Source organism: Bolinopsis microptera, chromosome 3, assembly GCF_026151205.1.
Source record: "Bolinopsis microptera isolate Bmic1 chromosome 3, MBARI_Bmic_1.0, whole genome shotgun sequence".
NCBI classification, from domain to species: Eukaryota; Metazoa; Ctenophora; class Tentaculata; order Lobata; family Bolinopsidae; genus Bolinopsis; species Bolinopsis microptera.
This window is the reverse complement of record NC_087074.1, coordinates 7,923,802-7,944,486: the sequence shown is the minus strand read 5'-3', so window position 1 is coordinate 7,944,486 and position 20,685 is coordinate 7,923,802. Positions and strand designations below refer to the sequence as shown.

The following is a 20,685-nucleotide window of genomic DNA, read 5'->3' as shown; positions in this document are numbered from 1 at the left end:
GATGTTATCTTTTTACACTTAGTGTAAGTCAACATCATGCATCAACTTGTATTGATTGTACATGAAAAATTGAATGTTAAAATGTATATATATATATATTTGCTTGCCAGTGCAGCTCGGGTTAGGGTTAGGGTTGTGGTGAGGGTTATGGATAGCTTCGAGGTTATGGTTAGGGTTAGGGTTGGGATTATATTAGGGTTTATGTAAAACCGTTTTGTACGGCTGCAAAACCGTAAAAACCAAAGTCACGTGAAATTTTTGGGCGAGCGAATTAGTAAAAGCCGCAAGCTCCACGCAAAAAAATATAAAACGTGTGTCAACAATTTGTCTGTGTTAAGAATTGGTATGAGTTAACAATTTTGAGTGGCGCTCAGCTTTCGCACCACTTTAGGCGCTTGTTTCACGGTACGGGCGCGCGCTACTACAAGCGCAAGGGGCCAAGGGCTTTGGTTAGAGCAACGCTAAGCCTGGCCTGTCTTACTGGGCCGTGCTCAGCCTGTCATTCCGCCGAATCTCTATTTATGAACATAATAGCCTGAGGTCCCCTGGTAAGGCCTGTATTTCCGCTGCAACTTCAACATTCAATATTTTTAGCGGGTGATACTTATACCGTCTTGCCCGCGCCCACAGTGGCGCGGAAGCACATGGTTAGGTGAAGACTGAAGTTATAAACCTGAAACCTGTAACAATATATTTATGGACATTATCATAATATATTGACGGATGTTACTCGTCTAAATTTCATTGAAGTAGCGCGCGCGCCGCGCCGTTTTCTTCTCGAAAGCCCGATGGCAAGTGATACGAAGTAGCGCGCGCCGGGCCAGACTTGCTCTAACCAGAGCCCTCTCGCTTGCAGTAGCGCGCGTCACGCAGTACGCGTCGCGTAGGCACATGGCTATGTGAAGGGCCAGACCATTAAAAATGGTCAACATGATATATTAATTATACCTTGAAGTCTCCAGGTGATCAACGATGAAAAATACGAAATATCACCACCATGAAATAGTTAAACAAATTTTAAAATTTCTTTTCTTTAGCCTTTATTGATTATTGATAGTTGAATATTTTAAAAACTATGTGTTCCTTTATAATCGATGATGCCGACCCTTCAAAATTATGTTTTTGCTTTGCAACAATTTGCAATTGCTGATTATGTGCGCAGCAATTGTGATAATGCGCGCGTCGCATTGTCAAATGGCACCGTCTTTTATGTATTTTTCCGCTTTAATAGTTTAAAAAGAAAAAGAAATAATGTAAATTTTATGGAGTTAAATTAATTAAAAAACGTAGTAAGCGTAGGCCCATGGTTAAATATAAAATTAAACGAATTATGAGATTGATGTTTAGTTGATTGACGATGTCAATTTTTGCAGCTTCGAAAATTAGTGAAACAAATTTTAGTGAAACAATTTTTAAAATTTTATCCTTTATTTTACAATCATAATATAATAATATTTATAAGCCTCCGTTTTGAAAGTTTCAAATTTTAATATATTCACATTTCTATTTAAAATTCAATTTAATGTATATAAGTCAATAACTGGCCGCCAAAGCCGCGCATTCTTGAAAACAGGATTAAATTGTTTATGATTATATACGACAAATAAAAATAAATTTAAACTATCCATGGTTTTTTTTAATGAATTATAATCTTACCTTAATCCAAAGCCAGCTTTGTAAAATTTACTATTAGATCATAATATATCGTCAATTCTCAATATTTACAATGCAATATTTCATTAATCTACTACGTATTCCAGCCCCTGCACGCATCCGTTCTTATGCGGCGCGGCTCAAGCCGCGCACGCACGTATTATTTTATACTTTTTGCTTTCTTATAAATATCGTGTCAATGTCAAATGTGTACGTCTAAATGTTCATGTTTTGTGTAAACCGAATCCAATTGAGATTAGTGACAAGGATAAGGACCCAAGTGCCTGTACGGCTTTTTCGGACCCCTGAAAAAGATTTTTTGACGAAATCTCTCTGGCGTTGATCATGAAATGAAATGAAATGAAATGAAATGAAATGAAATGAGGTATTTATATCCCGCTCATATGATTAACCAACAACACAAGGAAGGTGGTTAACCATGTCAGAGCGGCTGACTGTGAGTGATCATGATGTGAGCAAAAGTGTAAAAAGTGAACTAAAGTAATAATATACAAAACACAAAAATGTATTACTTAGTGCAAGAGATCTTTTGGGCTTTTACTTGACCATTGTTAATGGTCTGGCCCGGCGCGCGCTACTTCGTAGCACTTGCCATCGGGCCATTTCGAGAAGAAATTAGCGGCGCGCGCTACTTCGAAGAAATTTAGACGAGTAACAACCGCCAAGGCTTTTACTAACACATAACAACTAATTCGCTTGCCCATAAAATTCACGTGACTTTGGTTTTTATGGTTTTGCAGCCGTATAAAACGGTTTTACATAAACCCTAATCCCAACCCTAACCCTAACCATAACCCCGAAGCTATCCAAGAAAACAACAATTTCAAGAAAACAACATTTTTATTTAGTATCAGTACAGTTAAAGCAGACAAAAACATATTTTATAAATATAACTAGTGCAAACTTTAGACCATATATCTTAGGCCGGGACTTGGAGTAGCAAGAGAGTGACCAGAAAGTATATGTATACTTTTACCAAAAATACGTCGAAATGAATCCAGGGTGATACAGGATCTGAGAGTGCAGACCATAAAGTTTACGCACCCACCCTTGCCTCTTGAATTCTTGGTTGGATAGACAATTATGCAAAATTGGTCGTTTATACTCCAAGTCCCTTTGTTAATAGAAGTAGTATTATTTATGTTTGGAGTTAGCTTCATTCAATAATAACAATATCAATATAATCAATATTAATATCAATATCAGACTAAACTATCAAATAAATAAATAAATATCCATAACCCTTACCACAACCCTAACCCTAACCCGAGCCCTAAACAACCGAATTCGTGTGTTACTAGCGCTAGTATAGCCTGTCACGTGACCAAAACGGTGTTTTGCCCATAACTCTCCAGGGAAGCATTTTTACCCTTTGTCATGGGGGGTGATTTGGAATCAGCGTCCAAAAATACACCGATTCTGATCAATTTCTTACCCAATTTTTTTACCCAAATTACTGTATTGTGCTCTGCCAATTGCAACACTTGAATTACTTTATTGTATATATACTGTTTGACACACTTTTCTTTCGTCCGTAAAAATTTCTTACCCAAAGGGCCTTTTCTCAAGAATTTTCTTTTTTTTCAAATTCAAGAAAATTTGGGCGAGCAATTTAGTAGGAGTGGGTAGCGGATCTTTTGCAATGATAATAACCAAATTTAGCAATTGCAAATTAATGTAGTTGAAAACTGCAACTTTTAAGTTGCAGAAATCATAAAAAGAATATATAAAAATACACATTTTACTGAATTGTGAACAAAGCTTTTCACTATCTAAATTATGTTTGTTTGGGACTCTATATTACATGCCAGGATCAGGACCATTTCAGATCATTTTTCAATTTCAGAGATGACTGTATCAAAATTATTGATAGAAATGGAAATTTGTTCTTTCAAGTGAGTTTTAAAATGCTTTATGAAAATTATGTCTCATCAGTCACTGCATATAAATAATAGCCATTTGTCTTTAATGTGTATTTGAGTGCTCCATTAGTCAAATTTCCACATGGAGCTCTCATTGTATATTGTATTAAATCTCTGATTTCGAAAAATTTCAGTAACAGATCAAGAATCCATGAATGCTATCGTGCATGTGGGAACGAAATTTGCAAAATAAGGGGAAGATGATGACCCTTCAGTACACATGCTTGCTGGCAAGGGTATGGAACAACGGGGTTAAAACTTTCAGACCTTTTCTCTGGACACCAAGTGCTACGTTTATGTATATAATGAGCCACTTTATTCACGTAAGGATGATGACACTGATTACATGTACTGAGAGAAATTAAATAGATACAGTTTTCTGTAATAATTGGATGATTTTAACTTCTAATTAATTAGGGCCAAATGAATTAGAGGGTTGCTGATAGTGGGCAGATTTTGGTGGTCACTTACAAATAGGCAATATATTTCATGATAATTTAATTACCTCAGCCATGCGAAGCCTCTAGTAATGATGAAAGCATCTGTCATAGGATTTGGCATAAAGATATACGACGGAGAAACTCTTGCCAAAGCAGCCCTGTAATTTTCTGTATCATTCTTTTGTAAGTAAAGTTTTACAAATTTGAACGATAGTAATATTTTTTTCATCTTACATTTAAAAAAAAAAAAACTTAATAAGATTATCAGTAATAAGAAAAGTAGCAAAACGGTTACATAGAAGCTAATCTTGAAAAAGTAAAATTACCAAATAATTTAGCCATGGGAAATCACAGTCTGCAGTCATGGTACAACATTAATTTCGGTACTTTCTAGTTTGACAGTAGCATAAGATAAATTCAAATGTATCCCTGGTACTGTGATGTATCCCTGGTACTGGTTGCCTGCCATGCACAGGTACGCGGCCCCATGAAGTGCCAGGGGGTTCATTTTGTGTTATATAGTATTTACCATTGCATCGATAATGAAGCATGACTCTTTTGAGCTAGTGTGAGACCATGTTATGTCTATTACATGATTTTTAACCTGAGTCAGACACATGTTCTACAAACATGGTGCAGTGTAGAGTGGTGCTATTCCTCCAGATGTTGTGAAGTCTAGAGGGACAAAGAATACTTACTCTGACTGAAGTACCCTCTCTTCGTACGAATCTTTCTTCTCCTTCTCAGTTTAAAACCTATCTTCTCTTAAAGCTGCAATCTGTTTCATCTCAAATTTGGAACTTTTAATTTTGTCTCTGAGTTGTGGCAAAATCAAGAAATATGCGGCGATTTTTAAAATTTTGCTCCTTACTCTTTTCATGAGGTAAACTGTTGACAATTTCAAAAAACATCAAATTTAGGCCTATTTTCTCAGGTTTTTGCCAATTTTACCGTGGCAATTCACATTCTAATGTATCGAGGAGATAATCCTGTAACAATCTATACTTTTAGATCTTCCAACCATAACGTAGACATATTATATGCTGTCATGAAATTCTTGCCTGTTTAAAACATAGTTGAGGTCCTACAGAAACAGTGGTGGGTTCGAGAGCCAGGTTAGGGCTCATTTCTCTCTTACTTGGTCGAGGTGGTTCTTCAGTTGACGATAAATCTTTGAGAAAAGACTCCTCTTACTGTTTTCTTAGTTCTTTTTCTTTTAGTTCATCTTGCCCAAATCCAGCTGACAGATTTAAGTCACACGAGCAGAGACCATGCTGTGAAATTTCCCTGTTTGGGAACGGAATACTGTTTTCTAGATTATGAGGTATCGGCTGGACATTTCAATAAGTGGTTTTACAAACAAGCGAATCAATAACTACAATTACAAGAAGCGTAAAAGTTTGTGACGTTTACGAAGTTACAAGTATTATGACTATCAATTATGATGCATATCACCTACTGCACGAGTGGTAAAGTTTATGTCGAGACTCGAGGTCTTGAGGTCTCGAGTGGTCAAGTTTATTTCGAGTGGTAAAGTTTAAGTCGAGTGGTCAAGTTTATGTCGAGTGGTCAAGTTTTAGTCGAGTGATCAAGTTTATGTCGAGTCGTCAAGTTTTAGTCGAGTGGTCAAGTTTATGTCGAGTGGTCAAGTTTATGTCGAGTGGTCAAGTTTAAGTTGAGTGTTCAAGTTTATGTCGACTGGTCAAGTTTAAGTCGAGTGGTCAAGTTTTAGTCGAGTGTTCAAGTCTATGTCGAGTGGTCATTGGTCAAGTCTATGTCGAGTGTTCAAGTTTTAGAGAAGACAGATTCTGAACTCTGGTGCTTGTTAGCATGCGCCAGCAAAACGTGATATTTGGCCTTTAGGGGCGGCACATAATCTGCACTGTGTAGATTATTTGGTGTAGTATGACAAATTTCACTCCTGTGAATATATCATTGATGATTAGTATTCGAACCATAATTCCATCAGTGGATTTGTTCATTGGCCTACTAGTGATACCGCGTCAAAATTACTCCATCCGATAGCATGAAGCGCATTGTCATGAGATTACTTGTATTATTTTTATTACACATATTATTTCTATCACACATATTATTTGCTGAGATATGTTATTGCACTCATATCGCGTTCGAAGTTTTTGTACCTTTATTTTTGTATACAGGCTAATGGTGTTTCACGCTTTATTTCAAACACGAGAGATTATTCGGTCACTGATGTAATAATTCGCTGAAATTAAGACTAAAGCAACGCATGGCAAATGGCAATACCCCATTCAAAGCTAAAATTTAACCTATCACAGACTCGAGATTATCAAATTTAGCTCTGCCAAACCCTGTTCTATAATACTAGGCAGACGTAGCAGCATACTCTAGCAGACTAGGTCTACTTTTCTGCATTCTTTTGTGCCGTATTTCACCTGCAGAATCTGCCAAAGTTTACTTTCAAAGACACATCAGTTGTCTGTCTCACACTTTTCACGTTGAAAAGAGTCTGTCTCGGACCAGACCTGAATCTGTCCGATGTTTTGCAAACTCCTTTTAAATACACCGCTAATGAGTGGGTTTTATATTACAGGCCGCATTACTTACTTAGCGTTTAATTATTAAACTCGATTTGAAAATTGGAAACCCATTACCCATATACAGGGCGGTGTGGCTTCATAACTACTCGAGTACTTGGATATTCATTAAATATTTTTGAGATGCCGCTAATGCATGCACCCCCTTGGTTCCAGTGTATTACTAATTATTCCTTTGCGATTAATTCGTTGCTGTTCCTTCATATTTTGACATTACAATAAAGTGGAATTATTTTTCATTTGACAGCAATATATTTACAGACCTTTAGCAGCCAGGTAAAAATGACACTTAATTAAATATCAATTTCTAAATTCGCCTCACAGTAGATCACATATTACCTCACTTTCGGTTTTGAAATTGGATATTTCCACGTGAGAATACTGCTGTAACGCGTGAGCAGACTTTACATTATTTCACCGGAGACCTGCGAACATTTAATGTTGTTCAAGTTAATGTTAGTTTTGCTACACGTTGTATACCTCTCTCGTGCACGCGAAGCGTGAACTCCGGGTGGCCGGCCGGAGAGAGAGGCCGTCAATGTTAGTTTGGTGGTATCTTGGTGTGTGTTTTTGACACAGCCTCTACCCGATGGGAACATCAACCAGTGCAGTGCAGTGGTCACATGGTAGTTACACTTCCGAGAGAGAAATAGTTATTTTCTTTGCGTTATTTAATATTTTGTACATTTGTAGCCGAATTACAGATTATGATCGCTCCGTGTAACCCCCCGTATTAACATCACTAATAATAATGGTAGAAACTGCATCTGCACTGTCCGTCCGCGTCCGTTTGTAATTTACAGACCACTTTATTAAGAAAACGGTAAGAGTTAGGGGACCGGTTTTTTCGGTATTATAGTGCCGACAAAACTCTGAGGTTGTTATTAAAAAATGGTTTCAAAATATTTAAAAAGTATGGATGCTTTTTATTATAGCGGCAGGTTGATCTGAAATATATACGAGGTCTATACATCGGCTTGAGTAAGGGAGCGGATTTGCCTTTACCGGCCACCATGACATAACTGGTGTTTTGTAGGAAGTTCAATTGGAGCACAACATTCCGTTCCGATACGATCCTCTTTATATCCCCAACTACTCTAGTAGCAGGGAGTAGTTGCCCAATGGCAACGTTTCATCATTTTGTTTTATATACGTTCTTCCGTCACATGAAATTTTACGAGCGTATCTTGATAATAATGATTGCTTGATGCGGCTTTTCAACTGAGCGGATTACACTATAGTTAAGATGATAAAACCAAAATAATTAAAAGAGTTTAGATAATTGGGAGGAGTAGAGGCAAGACAGTCAATGTGCTGGCATTTTAGCCGGATTTACTAATATCTACATACCATAATATTTGCACCGTGTAGATTATACGGTGTAGGATGACAACTCTTTACTTGTAATGTCAATACAAGTATTCGAACCATGATTACATCGGTGGATTTGCTCATTGACCTACTACTCTACTAGTGATACAGCAGCGTCAAAATTACTACGTATGATAGCATGCGGATTGTCATTAGATTTACTTTTATTAGATTTACTTTTATTAGATTTACAGTTGATTGTGTCACACTTTCCTTAGTAGCATATCTCGTTGAAGACTAAGAGTGTCTATCTCGGAGTTGTGCAGACCTGAATCTGTCCGAAGTTTTGCAAACTTGGTTCACAATGCGAACTCAGCGACAATGTAAATTTGACAGACTTAAAATGCTAAAATATAATAATTTCATTATTATAATATTATAGCAGACTATGTGAGGCGAACTCCAGAATGCTGAAAAATCTGCTTTGATGTTTTTTTAACGGGGCTTTTAGCCCGCTACACTTATTCCGAGTCTGCAGAGCTGGGTGTCTTCCACGAACAGTTTATGGTACAGACTATGATAGACTTATCACCCAAGAGTCGCCATTGCATAATGACAATGTGATGCAAAATATTCATTTAGACATAATAGTCTTCTCTACTTTTAAAACTTGAACTAATGAGCAGCCATTGACATGATTGCGATATGCGTGTATGTTCACTCGCTGTAAGTGAATTAATGAATAACTTTGGAAATTAAATCACGATTATCAACTAGTAAGCATGACGAATAATATAGTAGTAATATAAAAGTCTTAGTAGCTCCAGATAAAGTTTTCACAGAACTCCTTACTCGTTCTCAAAGGGGAATACCCCTTACGAGGTATGATCGCTTTGAATTTTGATCAGTGAGCATTCTATAATCATCATCAGCTGTATAAAAGTTTCAAGCCAAACGAGGAGCCCACCGTCCTTATCAACGATGTTCCCAAATGTTTCCAAGAAATTAATGACTGGATGAAAAAACATTATCTCCAGCTCAATGCAGGAAAAACTGAGATTCTTGTCTTTGGGACACCGCTTGTTCTCCAGCAGCTGTCCATAGGGGGCGTGTTTGTTAACTCTGAGACGTGTGTCAGGCTGTCACCTGTTGCAAAGAACCTCGGATTTCGTCTCGACTCTCAACTAAACTTTGGTGAGCAAATCAAGCAACTTAAAACATCGTGTTTTCTGAAACTAAGAGACCTTGCTAAGATGAAAACTTTCCTCACAACCAAACAGATGGGAACACTGACTCAAGCAATTGTAATCTCATCGCTTGACTACTGCAATGCACTTTACTACGGTTGTAGTCAAGCCTCAATTACGCAGCTGCAGAACATTCAGAACCGAGCATGCCGTCTGGTTTTTGGATTAAAGAAGAGAGACTCAGTCGAGGAGAAGCTCAAATCCCTTCATTGGCTCAAGGTGAAGGAGAGGATTGAGTTTAAGTTATGCTTACTGATTTTCAAAGCAGTCAATGGTGTTGCTCCTGCATATCTGTGTGATCTAGTAACATTTGTTAGTTCGAGTAGCAGAAGAACTTCCTCCTTACACCTACCCGTCGGATCTACAAGATCACACCCAAGAGCATTTCAGACTGTTGCTCCGAAAATCTGGAACCAACTACCAATTGAAATTAAGACTTGTTCCGATGTTGATCTGTTCAAAACATTATTAAAAACTCACCTGTTTAAGAAAAGTTATGGCATGAGCGATTAATTGACAATATAATAACTTTATGTTATTTGCTTAAACTGTTTAGGATGCAACCTAATGTCATGATCTTTTTGAACTTATTAGCTATTAGACTGTTAGCTCGCTTCACAAGCATGTCATCTTCGTTCCAAAACTTTTTATGTCCTATGCATACACTCCTTGATAATTATCTTGATCTAGTATCTTTGTTTCACACAATAGAGCATAAGTTTTGTGGTTTATCCACTGGGCTTAGAGTTTGTGTTTAAGCTACCAAATTTTATTATTATTATTATTATTATAATAACGAGTTAATTTGACGAATTTAATCAGGGTAATTAGGATATTAGTCGTATGAGGTCTGTCTTTTCTAGAACTAGCTTCCTTGTAAGTCTGTGTTTGTTTCATTGGCAAGTAAAATGAAATGTCCGACTAGTTGATACTTTTTAAAATTATGTAGAAAATAAGAATACACGGTATGCGATTAATTTACAAGTAGGACCCGTCTAATTTAAGTGAAGTTTCAAGAGGTGTGACATCATCTTCTCATCGTAACTGTAAATAAGGATGATTAGCCGATGGACTCAACCTGAGTATATGTAGTTTCCATTCTACCTTTACAGCTTTACATATTGGATCTGATCGAAAAAGCGATTTTCACATTTATTTGTAACTGAAAACTAGTTTAAGACTAAAGATTACGTAATTGCTGGCTCTAAATTCCCACCAGTTCTCGCAAATCGTTTATAAAGTTATCATCTGATAAAAATTCACATATATTTTCTATCGTCACATCTTTTAGGTCGGCATGGAGTACGTTTAATGAGGTATTAATTTCGCTTACAATATTGTATTAATTATACCGGAGGGAGGTATAACTCCCCTCTTAATTAGTATTTCATGTCAACATCTAATCTAAATATAATTTGTATCTTGATGACGAAATTTTATTTTAAAGCTTTTAGTTTTACGAGATATATCGTGCTCTCCTGTATTGAATAATGATTAATGACTCATGACTTATAGCCCGATTCACATATCTCTTAGAACAATGGAAATTATTCGGGTTTCCTGAAACAGTACCTTTGTTTTAAATTTCATCGTAGCCGTCTAAACGATTTGTCTAAAAATTTGTCTAAATCCAAGTAGAGAAGTCGATATTATATGAATTTAAGCCAAAATTGGTTTTAGTGGCTTCAAGCTATTGGCAATTTGCCAGGTTTACCCACGAAATATGTAATTTATTACAAATATTTTCCTCCTGTAGTGTTAGACTGTGACATGCATCTGGTTCAGTTTATCAGCTTTAAAAGTAGAGAGAAATCAGGTACAAACGTGACCAGTGTCACTTATTTAATTACATACAGGATAAGAAACACCCAAATTAAGATAATGAATAATCAGTTCTCCGTTTTTGTGGATGTTCCTTTGATGTACCAGAAAAGAAAAACACCCTACAGTGTAGACTGATGATTCATGATATAGTAAACTACATTAACGGACTGTAGATAAGAAATGGAGCATCTCTAGGTATCTTCGTCCAGACCACATTATTTTCTTTTTACAGCCCCTGGGCCCTGACGCTTCTCGTACCGTTTAAGAAGTATTGGTTCTGGTTCGCAGTCGTGGTAGGCAGTCATTTCAAGCTAGGCGGCAGTCCCTTTTGTAGTGAATATATCTCGCGCTTGTGATATTAGATATTAGATACCCTGGCGAATGACGCAGAGTTTGGGTGGTTACCAGGAAGCTAAGGGATTCCTCTGTCGACTGTAGAGGCTCATTAGTAACTCCTCCTACACTACTCTCATTAGCTACCCACAATAAGCGCCAATATTAGGGTTAGCTTTTAGACTGATGTTCGGATATTTTTGACACATTTTTAGAAATATGCGTAGATCTCGTTAGGCCGAGTTTTTAACACTGTACTGTTAAGATTAGTGCTAAGATTCATCTTATTAAAAGGTTAATTAGTGCCGAAACGTCGATTATTTCATTTAGTTTTCACCCGTCATCCGCCTTGTTTCACTTTGTCTGTCGAGAGCAATGATGCTCCCTAAATCCTAATGAACACTACAGAAATAGGCGTGCAAAACGTTTGACGTTGCAGTTATGTTTTCAGTTTTGGCGGCAAGTGTCAAATATTAAGATTCAGTGATTTTACATCGTTTGTTAACCGTGTATTCGTACATACTATACTGCATTGCACTGTGTCGTTTTTGATAGCACATTCTTTGTGGTAATAATCCAGCAGACAGCCGAATTAACGCTAACAGTTCTTTTAATTCTCACCTAGTTTGGTTTGTCTTGCCCTGCCGACCATGGCTATATTGGCTATTTGTCAGGTTCAAGATAAACCATCCGTAATTCCCCTCAATTTATCAATTTCCCTTCTATTTATTACCTATTCCACAGTTTATGCGCATTCTTCTGAACATTATTCGCTGATCTGGCTGTTACCAGCTGAACTTTGGTAATTTGGTACGTCGTGTTTTGTCCGGCTTCTTCACTTTTAGTCTGAAAATTACAGTATTTTGGTATTCTGTGAGTATTTAAAACACCACACTAACACACGTTCAGTCCTCTTCTTTTCCTCCTTCTACCCTCGTTATCTTGCTGCAGAGAGTGTTCTTACTCTCGATCTCCGGCTAGTCTTGATCTCCGGCTACAGTTCTTGAGTTCTTGTATCAGTTTAGCTGGTAATTGTATCCGTGCTTGCAATTTAAACAGTCTGGTAGCCGCATGTCCCACCTACGTACCATTCATTAACGGTTGTAGAACATAATTATAATTTTAGTTGATAAGGGATCTTGGAGATGTCAACAGATGTCAGCAAACCTAATTTTACTGCCATGTAATTTAATTTTACTCAGGTCGACTGAAAGTTTTGCTGCGAACTGAGCCTCAATTTTACTTCCACAAGACGTCTTGATTTATAATTATACAAATGTCAGTCCTATCCAGGACTATTTGCAGCATCACATTAGTTCTCCATTTTTTTCAACATTCCAATTATTCGTCGGCAATATAGAAAAACACTAAGCAATTACTTTGCAACATGTTTAATGACGAAGACTACCTCAGATCAGTAAAATGCCCAAAGGGTTCACCGCCGTTAACAATGATGACGGAGCGAAAGTCGGCACACCACAGCCTCGAACGTGCATGTCATCTCTCCATTCCCTATGTAATACCATGCTGACTATATTAGTGGCTGTATCAGTTGTAGTAATGCTGGTGAGGATGGACCAGCGTATTCAACAATCAGAGATAGAGATACAGCTACTAAGGGATGAGAATAAGATAAAGAGGGAGCAGATTGAATATTTGGAGGTGATGCAAAGGAGCCGTCCTGGTGCTCTACAAGTGGTTAAACACAGTGATGATACCCCCATTGAGGCAATCACGGGTAAGTTACGGGTAATATATATAGGTACCATCACTTAACAGTTAACAACCTAACCTATATAGGTATCCTTACTTAACAACCTAATCTATATATATATAGGTACCCTCATTTAACAACCTAACCTATATACTCAATATAGGTATCCTTACTTAACGCTAACTTTTTGTGTTTCAGATACTCCGACAGAGGGTGGAAAAGATAATCAAACTGAGATAGTGACGGGTGAGTTAGTAACTTTCCAGTGTTAATAAAACAAGAAGATTGAGAGTTGATAAATCTACTAAATCTCTTCCCAGTTTTCAAGCATCAAACTTACAACTTAAAAATAGCCATTATTCTAATAACAAGTTATCTCAATTCTAGTTCTACTAATATTATTTAATTCTGCTCTAACTTTCTGAATTTCGTTATCCCTAACACAGAGAATATAACAGAGGAGACGGTGTCTTACTGTAACTGTTCAACTCCACAACCCCAAAGCAATGATAACAATCACAAAGCCACTCCATCAGATTCAGATGAGAGCACTAAAAGCTCAGAACCCTCTGAGACGACAGGTAAGATAAGTAATTTTAAAAGTTGAGGTTATTGTATCATTCAATTAATTTAATAAAAACCCGGATTCCTCGATCGAGTTCAAATATTGCTGTCATGTAACCTCATAAAAATGTGCATTGCAAGTTATACTGTAGTTTGTGATATAAGTACCGATTAAAACCGATGTTGCTACAATATGTGAATTGACAGTTCAACCTATTTGAAAATATTTGCAGAACCACCTACGATACCAGTTAGTCCAACAACAAGCAGATCCTCGGAAATCCCCGCATCGCTCTCTAAAACCTACCAGAAGATACTGTTTGAGGTTGTTGACTGCCACGACATTTCAGTAAACTCAGAGTCAGGTGCCAGTACTTGGACATGCGGTGAGATATACCATGACCACAATATGATCTATCGGTTTATAACGGGTGTACGAGTCAATAAGAAAAAGATATTGACTCACGTTAACTGCTGTAATGTGACTGCTAAACTTGATGTCCCCTAAACTTTCCCTCTCCTTCTGTCAGCTAGTACTACTACTACTAAGCGCCAAGAAAACTTCATATTTGACAGAATTCAGGTCTTGTTAAAGCGCAAGTCTGACTTTAATTTTGTTTCATTATGTTAAATAATAGGGAATTTCACTGACCTTGTACTTCAATTATATCTGAGTTTTTAAAAGAATGTATTGCTGTTTCATCATATTGAATGCGAGAATAACTGTACATAAAATCAAACTGTAGTTGAGTCTGATTGAGGTTCATAATCATCGTTTCCGATATTATTTCTATTATGCCCAGTCCCAGAGTGGTCAGGTATTTAGCATCATATCTATTGAGAAGATATTTAAGATTGGAAATCAGTTAACATACCAACTTTTTAGATTAGTCATATCTTACGGGCATGTCATTCAATCAATCCCAGGGCAAACCCTTTAAAGTTTTCGTATTTTTTGTTCTGTCAAAGATCACATAATTTATTAACTTATAACTAGTTATAACTAAACGGAGGTAAAAATTTTATTCATTATTTAGAGCACTCTATTTGAATTTATATTTATTGTTTCAGTTTTTATACGATGATCGATTATTATTGAAAAACTGCACGAACTGATTTTGTATTGAAATGAATATCCAACTTTACAATGGAGTCAATTTTTGTTTGAAATTGATATATATATATACGGGCATTTTCGTTCTTAATTGAAAATAACATTTTAAACACTTTTTAGCGGCTATTCTAAAGAATGGTGATTTATAGGACATATCAAGGGATGTTCAATTTTATTATTTATTTAGATTGCAATTTGTAATCAATAATTCACGTATTATTCACGTAAAAAATATACATAATTTTCCCAATCGTAAAATCTTTTGATTTGTGGTGATAAACGACCAATCCTTATTCCACAACCCTTACAGGCAAAATATTAAATTGATAATTATTAAAACTATTGGAATTATTTGGAGAATTTACAGGAATTTCGTATAACTCGTGTAATATAAGTGATAATGACAATAAAATAAGTGATAATGACAATAAAAATGAACGGCTATATCGTCAACGATCAAGATGCAAAATATAATGTACATCTGTATATTGAGATTTTAAAATAAAACAAAAACCGCAACTTTAATGTTTTCTCGAGGATCATGATTATACAGGGCCAGGGTGTCCCAAAAAGGCAACCGAGTGATTAGTATTATTAACTCAAGAAAAGTTTGAGAACATAATTTGTTATTTACAGTGGTATGACCTTCAGAGTCCAAGGAAACAATTACATACTCTTCAGTCGTGTAATGAGCAATTTATTGCGGGTGTCAGATCATAATAGAGTAATAGGTGGTGCATATTAGCAAGTACCTAATCAGCATATTATGCACTGCATAATATGATGATTGGGTACTTGCTCGGCTCTAACAGAGCTGCTGGGCGCTGACTGACTGACTCGTTAGCATGCACCTTGCACTTAATCAGTTACTGAGATGATCAACTGATCCCACAAACTGACATGATCCTCGAGTCGATTCGTATTCAGATTCTGAACACATTGCACTAATTCTTAACGGAAAAATGTACTCAGAAGCTGCAGCTCCATAAGATCTTTAAAAATTTCAATCAGTGAATCAGTGTCTATCTGGTTTTATAGTTACGTTGCATTAACTGAACGGTGGTTCATTGCTTTTATTTAATTGTTTGACTTTCTTTTTTATTGATGTGTTATCCCTTTGCAACAACTTCTCAATTTATATATTCAAAGCTTAGCTATGTCAAAACACAAGTCTTTTTACGGAGTAAGTTATACATCAGTTCTACTACATTTTATTTCTACTTTTTCCAACAAGTTTTCCATCCAACAAGAATAGGTTTTAAAGATGAAAATATCAAATTATGTAGCTAAAATGAGCACTTTATTAAAAATGTATTACAATTTACAGGGTAAGAATAGATACAAATATTCCAAATGCTGTGTATGTCTTCCCAGGATTATACGATCATACGATAGTTCTGATATGTTTTTAAAACCTTTACAGGCTTGTGAAAGAGGAGACTTGACTATGATCAAGGCAATGTTGGATGCTGGCCAAGATGTCAACTTATCAAATTCATCAGACGGTTTCACTGGACTCCACTATGCAGTAGATTCAGGGAACCTTGAAGCTGTAAGAGCCCTTCTCTTTAGACATGCAGGTAAATCCACTGGGCATTTCCTTTTTCTAATCTAAATTATAATATCTGTAATTATCATTCATGAGATAGAGAGTTTCAAACGTATTTTTTAGATCCAAACAAGAGAGGACCAGATGGTGCTTCACCTTTACACTGGGCAGCTAGGACTGAAGACAGAGGTGACATTATCAAATGTCTTCTGAAGCATCGAGCTGATCCTAACTTACAAGTAGGTTCTTCTTCATTTTATCTAGCTTATATATAGCTTAGGTTCAATTGTTATGTTTCTAAGAAACAGTCATTATGAAAATCGTATCTTTGCAGTTGAACACTGAGACAATTTACTATCCACTGATCAAATATGAGTACGACTAAATTTCAGGAAAAGTTTGGAAGGGCAGCTATTCATATTGCAGCAAATAAAGGGCATGTTAAGAATCTACGGGCCCTCATGATGAAAAGCGAAACTAACTCACTAAACATTAACTTATCAGGTACTATCAGTGCACTTTTCTAAGATTGTAATAAGCTTAAATTATGTTTTTAGATTTTCTACTGACGAACAACAGTACTAGTCACTAGCAACAAGTGCAGCTTATTTTAGTTATCAAAGTTAAATAAACTTTACCTCAGACAACGTTAGTGACTTTGCTAAAGGGAACACTGCACTACACTTGGCAGCTGCCCAAGGGCACGAAGCCTGTGTTAATTCTCTATTGCTCGACTACAAAGACAATCCTGACCTTTGGGCTAGAAATGGGTAAAATAGTGAATAATGATAAAATTATTTGTCTTATCGTACCTGGCCTGGTTCATACCAACTGAAAATGTATTTGCAATTCGGCTGATGGACTGAAATATTGTTTCTAGCACATGGTTGACCTTTTTTGATGTTTGTTGATTATTATTGTTGATGTTTGTATTTCAGGAAAGACCGGCTGCCACTCCATGTTGCGTGTACCCGGGACAATGAAAATATTGTCAAAGAACTTATCAGGAGAAATGCTTTAGACAAGGGATCCAGGGACTGTATGGCGGCTGTTGATGCGTTCTCACGTAACCCCCTCCAAATTGCTTGTTTGAATAACAATGTCAACGTGGTGAAATACTTGACTGACGGGGTAAAAGAATTGCTGCCAATGCTTGATATGGAAGGGTTCGTTAACTGTATAACAGGAGAACATGGTGAGTTATTCTGTATAATATTCATGCTGTGTTTAAATAATGCATTTCTCTTCAAATTGTTGTTTAAATTTACCAAGTCCAATACGAATAACCTTGATGACACAGTACTAAATATTTTCAGGCGAGACAGCACTTCACTGTGCTGCAAGAGGAGGCAGTAAAGAGGTGATAGATATGCTGATAAAAGCGGGGGCTAAAACAGATTGTGTTTCAGCAAGTCAACGCACCCCACTGCATGTGGCTTGTAAAAGAGGAAACCTGGACGCTGCCACTGCACTCGCCAATTGGTTTGTTCAATAATTTTGAGTTAATGTATTGCAATGACATGATGATCACCTTATTACTAGTGTCTGTAAAACCGTAATTTGATTTAGATGAAAATTATCTAATTTTTGTCATCTTACAGGAACGGAGATGTGATAGGAAGTGTTGATGAATCAGGAAAAACTGCCCTGATGATTGCCAGTGCTGAGAATGATTCGCCCGCTATTGCTCAAATGTTGATAGGACTTGGTGCTAAAATTTTAGCTCACGATCATACTGGCAAAACTCCTGTCTTTGAGGCTGGTAGGTTTTATATAAGCAATAAGCATGGCTCTGTTTTGTGCAGCATACTAAACAATCAACATGGCCCTCACATAAAACTCATGTAAAATCTATAATCCCAATGTATGCAATTATTTTAAAAATGTCATTCTAACGTGGTTCTTTCAATGGTGTCTCACTCAGTTCTACACAATCGTGTAAACGTTTTGGAGTATCTGATGACACAGTTGACATCAGACATGATAGAACAAGATATTGACAAATCTCAGAACACACCGCTTCACTGGGCTGCTGATAAGGGTTTTCTGATATGTTGCAAGGTTAGGGGTTGGAAATTATCTCTTTTCGATAGAGTCAATCTAATAGGATCTATCTGATCATTAATTTGTATATGCAAAAGAACGTATTATAGTAAAAAAAGACCTTGTAGTCGAAACGATGTAGCGTTGGCGGTAGTTCAAGTTGTAACAAACTTTAACTCGTCAAATTTCTAACAGATTCTGATTGAAAAGAAATACAAGATCGGTCAAAGGAACAAAGTCAAGGGAAAAACACCAATTCATTATGCAGCAACGGAGGGGAGAACTGAGTAAGTTCGGTTTTTAATTTTAGTGGTGTTTCTGTTTTGTGTAATTTAACGTCCCTTAATCTTATCAACAATTACTTTTAACCGTACGATATCTTAACAACAAAGTGATATGCTTGATGAAATGAACCGTGAAAATAGATCTAATCAAAACTTGCAGGACGCTGAAAATAATGTTAGAAAGTGAAAGTAAAAGTTGTCGTTTTGTCGATACAAACGGCAACACGCCTCTCCATGATGCCGCTCAGCGGGGCCAGTCCCAGTGTTGCAGGTTAAATTAACAACTTTTTCCCAGATTTAAATATTTTTTTAACTCATTCGAAGGAAAAACAGCGGTTTAAAAAAAATATTGAATACCAAATATATGCGAAAAACTATTATGTCTTTAATAACATCATGAAAAAAACACGAACATCTGTATTTCAATAATCGATTATCAAAATGTATTTTGCTAGCAATAGTTTAAACTAGTACCGGGACTGTTTTTTATCAGAAACAAAATTCAGGTGATTTTAAGACTACAGAAATCGGGCAAAAAATCGAATTTGATGCGACCTAAAAAACTTAAACTCACTCATACATTAATTTTAACGCATAAAACAATAATTTACAATTTTCAACTTTAATGAATTTATAAAAGAAACAAATGTTATCAAATTCAATTGGCACACTAAAGAACAAATAAACACAAACTGACTGTCACGGTTAGTAATTTTTAATGAAAATACACAATCAATTTTTTCATGGAAACTAAAATGTTTGTATTAAAACCGAGCTATAATTAAAAAGTAAGCACTGTTTTTTAAATTTCTCTCAGCACACCTAACTGTGGGTCTCGACCCATGGTCACATCACAATTACCTATTGTTACAGCGTAGTTAGAAAAGTTAGACGATAATCTTCTTGCTCCCCTATCAATGTATATTCTAAAACTTTTGATCGAACCGTAGTAAATTAATGCATTTGCTGAACTGTTGAGGAAAGGTATAAAATAAGCAAACTGTCTAAATACTTTAAATTCATGCAAGTTAAATATGTAAAGTAATCCGATGGGCAAGCAAGTTATGAAATAAACTAAAGTAACTAGCACAACAGTAGAGACAGCTTGTCTGTTAAGCCCCTGTACTTTCCGGACTATCATCAGCATCCAGACCGCAGCTCCGCCCGTAAGAAAAGAAGGAATCACCATCAATATGAAACTTTGAACTTTGTCAACCCAAGCAACTCTGTCGGAGCCATCATCTGTCACGAGTGTACAATGGTAGACGTCGCCGTAGGTAAAGTTTGAGTATGTCTGGAGCCCTGTGTTAATAAATATTGCATGTTCAACAGAAGGGACAGTAGCTAGAGTCCAGAGAATTAGCGCAGCTATTCGAGCTTGCTTTTGTGACCATGCTTTAAGTGGGTACACGAGGTAAAGAAGCTTGCTGATAGCAAATGCACAGATCATATTGAAATCTGCAAAGCAAAAAAACTGGGCTATCAGTTCTGTTAGTTTACAATGAAAGTCCCCAAAGACCCATTTCCTCAGCAGCACAGCCAGCAAAATAGGTCCGTTGACGAAAACTGCAAATCCCATGTCTGCCACTGCAATGTGATTGATGAGGGTGGTTGACATGATGTTCAGTTTGATAGCCTGATGTCTCATGGAACCTACCAGGATGATAAGACTTCCCCCAATGGAAAGGAGCAAGGTTACACAGCTCCATATCGCTATGGCTTCTGGTTCCCCTTTGGGCACATTCAGCGTTACGTCTCCTTCATCCATAGCACCTAGAAGAGTTAAATAAGTTACACCTTCATAGTTAACGACTGGAGGAGCAAAAGCTGAAATCATAATACATAATATCTAGAAAAGTTAAAATGCTAAGTACGAACTCAGGATCATATTTTGTAATCGTTAGCTAAGACTCGTCACAGTCGACCTTTCAACAAATCTCTTCAGAAATGCAACATTTGTAAAAATAGGAGTACCGTTATTTTTTTTCCAAAAAAAAAGTACTCAGTTAACAATTACTCATGAATTTTTGTAATGCTCTACGATTCTAAAATTATCTCAATTCTCAATATTATCTTATAGCGGTGAC

At 36.5% G+C, this 20,685-nt stretch overlaps 4 protein-coding genes across 4 annotated transcripts in view; 3 read left to right on the top strand and 1 right to left on the bottom strand.

Moving 5' to 3' along the window:
* LOC134812251 (2-oxoisovalerate dehydrogenase subunit beta, mitochondrial-like) overlaps positions 1 to 20,685 on the top strand; it is a 704,467-nt gene that overhangs the window by 357,066 nt on the left and 326,716 nt on the right. The window lies entirely within an intron of this gene.
* Positions 1 to 20,685, top strand: part of LOC134812160 (transient receptor potential cation channel subfamily A member 1 homolog) — a 54,628-nt gene that overhangs the window by 22,376 nt on the left and 11,567 nt on the right. Inside the window, exons 2-12 of the mRNA XM_063819399.1 lie at positions 15,871 to 15,905; positions 16,146 to 16,302; positions 16,395 to 16,510; positions 16,664 to 16,775; positions 16,915 to 17,041; positions 17,210 to 17,466; positions 17,588 to 17,753; positions 17,873 to 18,033; positions 18,196 to 18,332; positions 18,510 to 18,601; positions 18,759 to 18,869. Coding sequence (XP_063675469.1) covers positions 15,879 to 15,905; positions 16,146 to 16,302; positions 16,395 to 16,510; positions 16,664 to 16,775; positions 16,915 to 17,041; positions 17,210 to 17,466; positions 17,588 to 17,753; positions 17,873 to 18,033; positions 18,196 to 18,332; positions 18,510 to 18,601; positions 18,759 to 18,869 — 1,463 coding nt within the window. The 5' untranslated portion in view covers positions 15,871 to 15,878. The remainder of the gene's footprint in view (positions 1 to 15,870; positions 15,906 to 16,145; positions 16,303 to 16,394; positions 16,511 to 16,663; positions 16,776 to 16,914; positions 17,042 to 17,209; positions 17,467 to 17,587; positions 17,754 to 17,872; positions 18,034 to 18,195; positions 18,333 to 18,509; positions 18,602 to 18,758; positions 18,870 to 20,685) is intronic.
* On the top strand, positions 3,492 to 15,092 carry LOC134812598 (uncharacterized). The gene is made up of 7 exons (XM_063820084.1): positions 3,492 to 3,569; positions 3,731 to 3,919; positions 4,107 to 4,219; positions 12,744 to 13,068; positions 13,243 to 13,290; positions 13,491 to 13,625; positions 13,842 to 15,092. Exons 4-7 carry the CDS (start codon positions 12,753 to 12,755, stop codon positions 14,114 to 14,116), a joined length of 774 nt encoding a protein of 257 aa, XP_063676154.1. The 5' UTR covers positions 3,492 to 3,569; positions 3,731 to 3,919; positions 4,107 to 4,219; positions 12,744 to 12,752; the 3' UTR covers positions 14,117 to 15,092.
* Positions 19,066 to 20,367, bottom strand: LOC134813394 (tachykinin-like peptides receptor 86C). The gene has a single exon (XM_063821132.1). It carries the CDS (start codon positions 20,364 to 20,366, stop codon positions 19,401 to 19,403), a length of 966 nt encoding a protein of 321 aa, XP_063677202.1. The 5' UTR covers position 20,367; the 3' UTR covers positions 19,066 to 19,400.

Bases quoted from the DNA above. Each gene is read 5' to 3' on its own strand.
- LOC134813394 (XM_063821132.1), bottom strand. From the start codon at position 20,366: ATGGATGAAGGAGACGTAACGCTGAATGTGCCCAAAGGGGAACCAGAA.
- LOC134812598 (XM_063820084.1), top strand. From the start codon at position 12,753: ATGCCCAAAGGGTTCACCGCCGTTAACAATGATGACGGAGCGAAAGTC. The intron at 13,069-13,242 runs GTAAGTTACGGG...TTTGTGTTTCAG, and splicing joins CCCCATTGAGGCAATCACGG to ATACTCCGACAGAGGGTGGA. The intron at 13,291-13,490 runs GTGAGTTAGTAA...TCCCTAACACAG, and splicing joins TCAAACTGAGATAGTGACGG to AGAATATAACAGAGGAGACG.